Below are 12709 nucleotides of genomic sequence, written 5' to 3'. Positions count from 1 at the left end.
TGTATGAGTTACTTGTCCTTGTTGAGAAAACAAATAATGACACTGGGGATGGTTTTATTGTATGCTGAGGGAAAAATTGTTTGTTTTTGAATTTCGCACAAAGCTACTCGAGGGCTATCTGTGCTAGCCGTCCCTAATTTTGTAGTGTAAGACTAGAGGGAAGGCAACTAGTCATCACCACCCACCGCCAACTCTTGGGCTACTCTTTTACCAACGAATAGTGGGATTGACCGTCACATTATAACGCCCCCACGGCTGAAAGGGCGAGTATGTTTGGCGCGATGGGAATGCGAACCCGCGACCCTCAGATTACGAGTCGCACGCATTAACACGCTTGGCCATTATTGGAGAGCTGTCAGTCTGTTTAAAGCAAATAAGTTTCTTTCAATTAAACCATTCTGTCCCGTATTGGATTTGTGTTTGAATTTCGCGAAAAGCTACACGAAAGCTGTCTGCACTATTCTTCCCTAAATTTGCTGTGTAAGACTAGAAGGAAGGCAACTAGTCATCAACAACCACCGCTAACTCTTGAGCTACTCTTTTACCAACAAATATGGGATTGACTGTGACGTTATAACGCCCCATAGCTAAAAGACGAACATGTTTGATGCGACAGGGATTCGAATCCGCGACCCTACATTGGGAAAGCATGACATTATATAAGAAAAACAACAATATTATTCTTCCCAGAATGAGGTCGATAACCACGTGATGACATTCATCCTCAGTACCAAACAAATCTGTGTCTGCGGGTTTTCATTTGATTTGTCATGATAACGATCACTATCAGTTTCTATATTGTAATGTTGTTAGAAATGTTTTGTATTAGAACTTAGATTTTAGCTGCGTCGCGCCAAACATGCTCGCCCTTCCAGCCGTGGGGGCGTTATAATGTGACGGTCAACCCCACTATTCGTTGGTAAAAGAGTAGCCCAGGAGTTGGCGGTGGGTAGTGATGACTAGCTGCCTTCCCTCTAGTCTTACACTACTAAATTAGGGACGGCTCGGTGCAGTGGGCTAACAACCTCCTCACTTAAATCCCTGTTGAAGAATCCGCGAGCGATTGCGGCCCTATGTTCCTAGATGGAATCTAATGGTGAATGAATGAATGCATGATGATATCATGTTAAGATCAAGTAATTTCTAGAATACATAGAATGTTCTAGGTGGTATCACGAAAATTTAGTAGTTTCAATAATACCTATAAGCAAGATATGAGATATAAATACCAGTTGGCTAGTCAATTAACTAATTAGCAGTAAATAAGTCATTCAATGAAGTATTTGAATTAGTGTTAGTTATTTCATATATTCAGTTACTCCATCAATTAGCAATGAAATTGAACGTCATTTACAGGTTACAACAAAGTGATATGTTATTGTCACGTGGACTGGATTCTGAACCAACCCAATAAAAGAAAAACTGCATACAGGAATATTTCCTACGAAAAACTACATGTGGCGTACTAGTTTACTGACATTTTTCCACAAGTAACTAGGGCGAAAGGAACATTGTTTCTCCAGTGATATACTTCATATTGTTTCATATTATAATTTCAAATAACCTGAAATTTGAATATGAATTTGAAGTTAATTAGATGCCAATATATATCAATTTATTAAATTTATCAACAAGATTGATACGCATAATTTTCTTTCTCAATATAAGTATATTTTAATACACAAACAACAGTACAATTTATAATAACAGTTATTACAAATAATAATTTATATATAAAAGGTTTACAAACTTAAAAACAATATTGAGTCTTCTATCTGGTCTGGAACTGAAAATTGTATCGACGGTTCATGATGAGCGATTTAATTTCCAGTTGATATCAGTAGAGTTCACCTAATGGATAGCTCTATGCTTGGCTGACCTCACTTCATTTACCAGATGACTTTTCACCGACGAAGATATCCAATGTCCTTGCAGAAATACTAACGTCCGAAGTTAATTCACTGAAGTTAAACGATTTGTAATGTTCAATATCTATAGACGTTCCTGATCAAGTATCTGTAGTTTTCCGATTAATAAGCGTTAATCACAGTTACAGCTCACGAGATTTATTGTATTATAACTGTAGCAAACCAACAATATAAAACTGTCTCTCCGCGTATCTGTTTATAAATGTTAAGGCTAGGTTCTAGAAATTAAATTGGCAACAATATAAAACATATATTGTTCATTCTTACACTCGAAAATTTTCTCAAATTTCTTGAATAGGTGGGAATTTCGTAATACATATTTAACAATTAAAGTTACATGCATTTCCAAATATATAGCTAACTAAAACAAAATTGATAATAAAATAAATACATAATAGTAAATCTGTTACAAAACATCAAGAAAACACACGTTATGCACAAAAATTGTGAAATTGCACATAACCCTATAGAAGTAGTACGCTGTGTTTACAATTACATTGTTATCAAGTCTTTATTAATATTGTTGACGTTACGCTACTCGGATCTTAGGTAGTTTTCTCGTCACCTTAGGTGAGTATTGTTACGTAAAAACGTTGCTTGCATAGTTTAAAGAAACTTCAAGGCCTCAGTGAATAGTGTATAAATATAGGCAACAAAGTCAACGCAGGGTAAAGTTCAGTCGGAGACAAGTTAGAAGACCTGAAGTTAGCCAGCGTGTGTGTGATTAGCCTTAACGGTTGATATTTTGAAGCGAGTTTTACATTTTATCAAAGATAAGAAGAATAATTTCTCTGGTCAAAGGGTTTATTAGGTAACTGAATCCATCTGCGTAGACTTTGTCGAAAAGGAGACAATTATTTAATGTTCGAAGCACAATTATGGTAATATAAATCATTCTATTGCGTATTGTACAGAAATTGTACAGTTCTCCAAATTGTGACTAGAATACTATTATTTAGAATAAGTAAATGAATTGTTTTCCTGATCATTCACAAAATGTATAAAATTGTTGTGATTAAGTATCGAAAGCTACGTTAAATTTAAAGCGTTAGCCTTAAATATTTGTGCTTGAATACATTTTCATGGTTGCCATTTTTATATAGATGGTCATTGCTTTCCTAGATAACAAATTAACAAAAATGCCTAATCATATGAAGACATTTAAAACTGTTCATCTGAAAACTGTTAGCTATGCTTATGAGGCTTAATCCTCGTTCATTTTTGCTGCTTTTAATAATTAATGTGCCATTCCAGTGAATAAATGAAGTAAAATATCCATTTATGAAGTCTAGCCCTGAAGATGTTTCATTGCATAGGCACCTACGCTGTAATTTAGTTAGTCAATTCAGGGATCCAATAAATAGTTTTATGTTAATTACAACTGATGAATAAAGCATGCTTTTAGACTTAGAAACATCAACCAGGGTTTAAATAGTCATTAATAACGAAGTAATTTTAGTGTATTTGTCATATTGCTAATCCGAAATTATAATATTCCATTTATAGGTATGTATATATTGAGTTCACCGTTTTCACAACGTTGTCGTGGAACATCTGAGAACAACGTGGTACAGTCTGATATTTTTTTTTAAGATGGAAACGATAAATATCCATAAGTAAATACAGCCTTCATCTGTCAAACTCTATTTACTAAGGTCAGCAGTTAAACAAAAGTTATAACACAGTCTGTATGGTATAGTATAAACGGAAGTTGTTTTATCAGAGGCAAATGGCCAAAAATGAAACAAAAGAATTGCCCTCATCAAATGAAGTTAGAGATGATGATTCTGACGATTCTGAAGAAACAATATTTTTACCACCAGATGGAGGTTGGGGATGGATTGTGGTTTTCTCGTCATTCATGATCCATGTTATAGCTGATGGTGTGATGTATACTTTTGGAATATTCTATGTAGAATTTCTGAAATATTTTCGTGAAAGCAAAGGAGTGACAGCATGGATAGCTTCCATAATGATTGGCGTGGTCTTTACTGTAGGTATGTTGAGGTATATATATTACGTATATATTATCTGGGGTTTCATTTATGAAATATTACGAGTGAACTCTATTAATGTGTTTGCGGATATGTAATTTTATTGCTGGAATCAAAATGATTTTATAAGACATGTAACTACATATTTTGAACGCAGTTTTCGTGGTGTCAGTTCATGTTTATGATGCTTTATTTCGACGAAGCTAAGGTGAGATGTTCTATCAATATATATTCATAATCATCGCACTCACGAGTTTGTTTCATAACCCATTCACAAAGTGTATATATTTCTTGTGATTAGTGGTTTGAAACTATTTATTAATATCTAAAGTGACTGATGAGTTTAACTGATTTTATTGTGCTTGTTTTCTTGTTTTACTGAGAAATAAGTTATGATTTAATTTAATTAGGGGAAATAATAGTACATCAGATGTTGTACTTACATATATTCAAACTACTGATAATAATTAAATCTTGTTATATTAATGAAAAATGTTCGTATAATAGCATTCTATCTATGGTCTAAACTTCTTAATAAAATTACACGTTTCCAAATGCTCTTAATGGAACGTTGCTTGCTTTATTCTTAATCAAGCTAAGTCACTGTTGTTGTAATTATAAAAGATATAAATAAGATTTTTGTTATGAAAATTTTTTAAAAATAATTGTACAGGTCCCATAGCAAGTGCCCTCACCAATAAATATGGCTGTCGTCTTGTAACCATCGCCGGATCTATCTTATCGTCTTTCGGACTGTTTGTCAGCATATTTACTCCAAATGTAATATTTCTGTATTTCACCATTGGCATCTGCACCGGTGAGTGATTATTTTATTTATCTTTTGTTTTTGGTTTGGTACGTTTTGAATTTCGCGCAAACCTAAACGAGGGCTATCTGCGCTAGCTGTCCCTAATTTAACAGTGTAAGACTACAGGGAAGGCAGTTAGTCATCACCACCCACTCTTTGGCTACTCTTTTACCAACGAGTAGTGGGATTGACCTTCACATTATAACACCTCCACGGCTGAAAGGACGAGCACGTTTGGTGTGACGGAGATTCGAACTCGCGATCCTCAGATTACAAGTCAAGTGCCTTAACCAAGTGGCCATGCCGGGCCTATCTATGCAAATCAAATTGAACATAAAACATGACAAATAATAATGTATGTAATATTTGAAATCAATTTATATATAAAATCAGGAATAACAACTTTAAATCAAATATAAAATATCTAAATAAAAATGTCATTAAATAATTTATTGAAAAATATATCGAGAAATAAACATTTTTGAAAGTATAACATTAGATAAAATTAAATGATATTATGTGTGTGTGTGCATGGTATTTTTGTAGTAAAGTCTTATAGAGCTGTCTCCCGCGTTCACTAAAAAGAATGGCAACTCTGATTTTAACGTGTAACTCTGTATATTAATTACTATACCACCTTGTTTTTGTTTTTAGTAGCAAAGTTTATCAATTTATTAATATTATGCTATTGAATTTTTCCCTTCCCTTTTTGTTACAAGAACGTCTCGTGTTACATTAAGAACGAAATGAATCATTTGTTACACCTTAGATCAGAGTTTGTCAACTTCTGGTATTTCAAAGCCCACTTTGGCACAATGGTAAAGGCTCACATGTGCAGTTAATGACTTGTTAGCTTAGGGCAAACACAGTTGTTCCGGCCCGCGACGGCCCAAAACTACGATTTTTCAGGTCCACCGATTGAAAATAGTTCTTTAGATATCACTTTGAACTCTGCCTCCCATTAACAATAATTAACACCAGATGTGAGGTCAGCAAGAGGTTCAAACACTTTGTAAGTCCTTCTACATACTGCAACTGTGTGGAATTTGTTTCTTGTTTAAAATATTTTGAGTCCTTTAGGCAATATTCGAATAACCTTTGGCGTTTGCTTCTGTTGTTATCAACAAAATTTCAAAAAGAACAAACAGTTTGATTCACATCGCCTCACTTCTCACTTGGTGGAAGTCACTTAAGTTGCTGTCAATATCATACTTGAAACCTATCAACAGCATATGGTGAAAAACGCTTTTCACAAACACTTCAAGTACACGAGGCCTTGGAATAAGTAGGACAAAGCAGCAAAATAAATCTTAAATGTGTTTTAACACGACTGTATTGCGAATCACTTACGATAAGTTACGAATAATTAATCGTGTGTCTACTGCTTGCAACAAAATATTATGAATCAAGTGCAGACGATGTATCATAATCGTAAAGTTGACAAAAGTACACAAGTAAAACTTATCATTATAACATTTTTATAGCAGAAAGTATGGTTATTCATTCTGCTGTAGTTCTCACCTAACCTAAACCGAACAGAAAAGCAAGTTTTGCAGCATTCTGATAAGGTATTGATTTAAAAGTGGTAGATTCTCAAACGTTTTTAAAGCATGTGGAAATTTTCATTTACTCTTATCAAATAGATAATTATGTAATTCACTTAAGATGCCATACAAATGTATTCACAGTATAATTATTTTCAGTTTATTTAATCACTGACCTGGTTACTTTGTTACGCAGTAGTAATAAAACTGTATATATAAATGCATGTTATGTGTGAGAAGTCAGTGGATGTTGTTTTCGTTTTTAGCACTTGGTGAAGTAAGACGTTTAGTATAAGATAAAAATAAATAATTTCCAAGACATTACCTATACCAGATGTAACGTCTGTTTTGTAGCAGTTTTTGTATAATGGTTTCAGTTTAAGCTGGTTTACAAATAGAACGTCTCTGCTAAGTGTAGACAAAAATATATATGTATATATCTCTACTTCATATAATGGTTATTTCTGTTAATAAAAAATTAAAACCTGTCTGATCCAAATTCTACATGCGATACATAATTCAAACATTTCGTTAAGTGAATGTCACTTATACACACAATTTAAAATTGTACACAAGAATGAAAGAATTAAAATACATTTACCTCTTCCTGTGGCTCAGCTGTAAGTCTGAGAACCTTGTTTATTTGTTTGTAATTTCGCACAAAGCTACTCGAGGGCTATCTGTGCTAGCCGTCCCTAATTTTGCAGTGTAAGACTAGAGGGAAGGCAGCTAGTCATCACCACCCACCGCCAACTCTTGGGCTACTCTTTTACCAACGAATAGTGGGATTGACCGTAACATTATACGCCCCCATGGCTGGGAGGGCGAGCATGTTTGGCGCGACTCGGGCGCGAACCCGCGACCCTCAGATTACGAAGCGTACGCCTTAACGCGCTAGGCCATGCCAGGCCCGTCTGAGAACCTAACACTGAAAACTGGGTTCAATGCCTTAATTGGATAAAGCAAACCATTGTGTATCTTTTCACTTAACGACTAACGAACAAATAAATACAAAAGTTTTTCATTCTTAATATTCAACATTAATGTTTGAATAGGCTAATCAAGTCCATAATTTTAATTTTTTATTATAAATAAAAATTTTAGTGATCATTTCTTTCTGTGCAAGTGTTTTAACAAGTTGTAACTAAATAATAACTTAAATATATTCATTCGCTGAGATTTTTCAATAATAGTTTCTTACTATCCTGATGGCACATTCAAACATTGTACTGAAAATACTGTGGTTCATTTACTTGTATGAAACCTTTCATAGAACTTCTTTAAATATTTCAAGGTACTATCACTCTCAGTCTTCAAACAAACAAACAATTAAGTTAAGGTCTTCGGTAGGCCCATGATCATAATACGCTTTAATTACTTCTTTTTGTTCGACGTTTTAGAATATTATGCACAAGATTATACGTTTCGGAATATTCTCATTATAATATATCATAAATTTTTCCACGACCGAAATGAGTAATGCTTAAAGGATTATGAGGTACATTCTTTAACAAAATCAACCTTTATTGATGTTTCACTTCTTGAGTCTTATTGATCATTTTACTTAAAGATTTTAAATTTATAGTAGCTTTTATAAAATCATTTCGCTATAAAAAACTAAATTCATTATAAGCTACTTCCTGAAATAGTAATCGTTTAACCAGTATATCTCCTTTCATCAAAACATGTGTTTATAAGTTTACAAATTATTTTTATCGAACTTTGGTAAGCAAAGCTGTGTTAAATAAGGCCAATTTTTTTCACATACATCTCTAGACTAATGTTTTTACTTGGAAGTTTCTCTTTTATTCGATAGAGATTATATGTTTGAAGTTAAGAACAAAGCAACACAATGGTTTGTTTGTTTTGGAATTTCGCACAAAGCTACTCGAGGGCTATCTGTGCTAGCCGTCCCTATTTTAGCAGTGTAAGACTAGAGGGAAGGCAGCTAGTCATGACCACCCACCGCCAACTCTTGGGCTACTCTTTTACCAACGAATAGTGGGATTGACTATAGCATTATAACGCCCCCACGGCTGAAAGGGCGAGCATGTTTGGCGCGATGGGGATGCGAACCCGCGACCCTCAGATTACGAGTCGCACGCCTTAACACGCTTGGCTATGTCAGGCCCACACCACAATGGACTACCTATGCTCTACCACCACGGGTATCGAAACCTGGATTCTAGCATATGAGTCTACAGACACACTGTTTAGCCATTAGAGGTTATTTGATAGAGAGTAAAATATAAAATTAGCTATATTTCAGTTAAAAATATTTCTCATTTATCGGATTTCTGTTAATTTTACTCCTTTACATAGAAGTAAAAACTTGGATGCGAGATGATTTGATATATCTTGTTATGTGTTACAATTTAAAATACCTGAAGTGGAGTTAAATTATGGTTTAAATTTAGAAGTTAAATAAATATCGATACGTATCTAATTTGTGATAGTTGCCAACAAGATTGATACACACAGTTTTCATTTTAAATATAAATATATTTTAATATACAAACAATAACACAATTTACAATAACAGTTATTACAAATTATGATTTATGTACAAAAGCTTTACAAACAATATTGAGTCTTCTTTCTGGTCTGGAGCTTCCTAGATGTTTTATTGAGGATTCACGAAGAGTGAGTTAATTTCAAGTTGATGTAAACTAGCTAGCTTTGCATTCTTCGTTTATCACACGTCCAATTTGTTGTGTTTTTTCCACCGATTAAGTTATAAAATGTCTTCATAAAAATACCATTTTTCAAATGTCCATTGTGAATCCGTTGAAGTTAAACGGTTTTTAATGTTCGAAATATATAAACGTTCCTGGTCAAATGTCTGAAGTTCCTGAGTAATAAGCGTTGATCACAGTTATAGCTTCCGAGGTTTATAAATACTGATTGTAGCAAAACAACAGTATACTGTCTCTTGATGTATAACATTGGTTATATTTACAAGTGTAAGGAGAGTTTCTAGAAATTTCAGCCTGCACTTCGATACTGACGATACACTAATGTTTACGTACACACATATAGTGTTGATTTTTAAACTTAAGAATATTTTACAAATTTAGAGAATAGGCAAGAATTTCGCAATACAGATTAAACGGTATCAGTTATGTGAATTTCTAAATATAAATTTAACTTGAACAAACATCGATATTAGAGTATATATATAATAGTAAATTCGTCACAGTCTACATTGTAACTTCTTTCCTTCTTCGTTTGTTCTGACGTCGCCAAGTGGTTAAGGTGCTTGACTTGCAAAGCTACACGAGGACTATCTGCACTAGCCGTCCATAATTTAGCAAAGTCAGACTTAGTTGAAGGCAGCTAATCACCACCACCTAGCGCTAACTTTTGGACTACTCTTTTACCAAAGAATAGAGGGACTGACTGTTACTTATAACATCCTCACGACTGAAAGGGCGAACACGCTTGCTGTAGCGGAGATTGGAACACGCGACTCCCAGATTACGAGTCCAGAGCCCTAACCATTTGATCATGTCATGTCACTATGTATTGATAGAGGTTTGGTTTGTTTTGAATTTCGCGCAAAATTACACGAGGGCTATATGCGCTAGCCTTCCCTAATTTAGCAGTGTAAGACTAGAAGGACGGCAGCTAGTCACTAGTCATCACCACCCATTGCAAACTCTTGAGCTACTCTTTTACCAACAAATAGTGGGATTGATCATAACATTATAACGTACACGCGGCTGAAAGGGCGAGCATGTTTGGTGCGACGGGGATTCGAACTCGCGATCTTCGGATTGCGAGTCAAATGCTTTGACCACCTGGCCGTGCCGGGCTGTGTTGATAGAGAGTAGCATAATAGTTGGCGGTGGTGATGTTAACTAGTTGACTTTACTCTAGTTTATCACTTCAAAATTAGGAATAACTAACATAAATAAGCCTCGGGCAGTTTTGTACAAAATTAAACAAACATTTTTCATTTTGAAATAACTTTTATTTTTAGTCTGATTTTATTTATTGGCAAACCCAATGATGCATATATTTATCCCCCCCCCCTACAGTTTGGTCTGTTGAATTGTTTTATTGCATCACAGGCCTACAAATTGTGTGTTTCTCGTGTTCTTACCAATCGAATTACATAATTAGGCCTAGATGTAGGCTTTTTCAGTAGCCGAAATCTACATCTTTAATATAGGAGTGCTTCTAAGCTTTTCGAACTAAGCGATAGTTCGTATCAGTCAGTAGGCCTAAGTATACATGCAAGTATCGTGGCAACAAAATTACTCTGTGACTGCATGTTTACAACTTTCAGGTTCACGTAATCAGAGATTACCAATTTGCAAATTGAACAGTCCACTTAAGTGGTTGCAAAAATCATCCCTCCCATCGGGTATAAAAAATCTACGCCCCTGCTTAGATCTCATATCAAAATATTGTTATGGCTTATATAATCACCTGCTTAGGGCAGATATTGCTCGTGATGTTGTCACATGCATACTTTTAAATAAATAAATGTATAGTAAGTTTTCAAAAATAAGATATCTAAACAGCATTACACTGTCCAGTTTTTCCTTCAAAAATAAATATTTTGGATTCATTTAAATTCAAATTTACAAGAAAGTATAATGATAAAATACTCTTTAAAGAAATAATTTAATACAATTCTCTTATTTAGAGTAAATTATCGTTTTTGTCTTTCAGGAACAGGAATAGGTCTCATGTATCTTCCTGCCATTGTTTGTGTTACGTGTTATTTTGAAAAAAAGCGTGCATTTGCAACTGGAATTGCTGTCTGTGGCTCTGGATTTGGAACCTTTGCTCTAGCACCACTGACAGAATGGTTAGTAGAATATTATGGATGGAAAGGTGCCATGATGATTATATCTGGTCTACTGCTGAACTGCAGTGTTTTTGGATCACTTTTCAGGCCTTTGGAAGGAATTAAATCATCAAAAAAAAACTGTGCCCAAGTTCATGCTTCTCAATCAGAACCACAAATTCTTTGCAAAAAATTAAAAGATAACTCTATGAACAATATAGACACAAATAATGAGGCACAAGTGAAAAACAAACACAGCTTGTTTATCGATAAGAACACCTTAAAACCTGTCCAATCCCACCCAGATCTGGCTGTTACAAGTTCTTACTTAAAAGGAAAATTTTCACCTCAGGATCTGCTGATGGCAAAGCGCAGAAACAGTGCTTTTCCAAGAATAGGATCACCATCACCAGAAAAGGTTTCTGGAATCTATAGTAAGCACAGTAACTATCATCAAAATAATCACCATCATCACCATGGGATCTTATACCGGAAGGACATTTTCTACAGTGGAAGTATTATCCATATTCCTGAATTTAGATCTTCCTCAGCAATGTGCACTAAAAGTATTACATCAATTCCTAAGGAGTTTCCCCCAGAAGAAGAATGGAAAATACTCAAGTGCTTTCATTGTCCTAAAGAGATGAGAGATGCCTTCCATGAAATGATGGATTTTTCCCTTCTTAAAAATCTTGTTTTTCTTTTGTTTGGACTTTCCAATTTTTTCACAAACATAGGGTTTAGTGTTCCTTATGTGTACATCAAAGACAGAGCCATAAGGTTGGGTATAGCAGGAAATGAAAATGCTAGTCTTCTACTCTCAGTGATTGGAATTGCCAATACTGCAAGTCGGGTGATCTTAGGTTACCTGTCTGACCAGAGTTGGGTTAATCGTCTGTGGTTGTATAACTGCGGTTTGACACTCTGTGGTATTTCCACTGCACTAAGTTCTTTCTCTAATACGTACATTTTGATGGCTGTCTATGCTGCAGTATTTGGAGCTACAGCAGGTGAGACTAAAACATATTTTATTTGGTGTGTTCTTTCACCTTTCTGTATTTTATATTTCATTGCAAAATGTACAGTTTAATCACCAGTCTTATCTATAATATAAACAATGATAATATAAAATACAGGAGAATTGAGTTTGCAATAAAGAATATAAACATTCTAACTCTGAGTCACTTTAATTTTTGGTTTTCTTTGTAATAAAGATTATGAAATTGTGAGTTATTTTTGTAGGTGCATACGTTAGTCTTACATCTGTCATCTTAGTGGATCTACTTGGCTTGGATAAACTGACAAATGCCTTTGGCTTACTTCTTCTTTTTGAAGGAGTTGCCTCTCTTATAGGCCCTCCAATAACAGGTGAGTTTTTATACAAGTCATCTGTTCTATCTGATAAAGCTTTTCAAGAAACATTATAGGTAGATTAATTTACATCTGTGGAAATATAATGACTTCAACAGGCCACTTAACTCCTACCGATACATGAAATAACAGTCTCTATACATGACTGCAGTGCACGTAAACGTCTTGTGTAATTTCAGTAAATGATTCTGAACAACATACAGCACAGAACTAAGGAGCTTTTATTCCCACTTTTGTGGTCTTCTGCATGTTCTATATAAAAATAA

General features: G+C 34.6%; 1 protein-coding gene across 2 annotated transcripts in view; it reads left to right on the top strand.

The window, feature by feature from the left end:
* LOC143240501 (monocarboxylate transporter 5-like) overlaps window positions 1–12709 on the top strand; it is a 50714-nt gene that overhangs the window by 33688 nt on the left and 4317 nt on the right. For both annotated transcript variants that reach the window (XM_076483019.1, XM_076483020.1), the window contains exons 3-6: window positions 3435–3925; window positions 4596–4739; window positions 10955–12082; window positions 12315–12440. In XM_076483019.1, the coding sequence (XP_076339134.1) occupies window positions 3658–3925; window positions 4596–4739; window positions 10955–12082; window positions 12315–12440 (1666 nt within the window). In that variant the 5' untranslated portion in view covers window positions 3435–3657. The remainder of the gene's footprint in view (window positions 1–3434; window positions 3926–4595; window positions 4740–10954; window positions 12083–12314; window positions 12441–12709) is intronic.

Source organism: Tachypleus tridentatus, chromosome 13 (genome assembly GCF_004210375.1).
Source record: "Tachypleus tridentatus isolate NWPU-2018 chromosome 13, ASM421037v1, whole genome shotgun sequence".
Classification (NCBI taxonomy): domain Eukaryota; kingdom Metazoa; phylum Arthropoda; class Merostomata; order Xiphosura; family Limulidae; genus Tachypleus; species Tachypleus tridentatus.
Note: the sequence above shows the minus strand (reverse complement) of the source record. Positions and strands in the feature narration are given on the sequence as shown.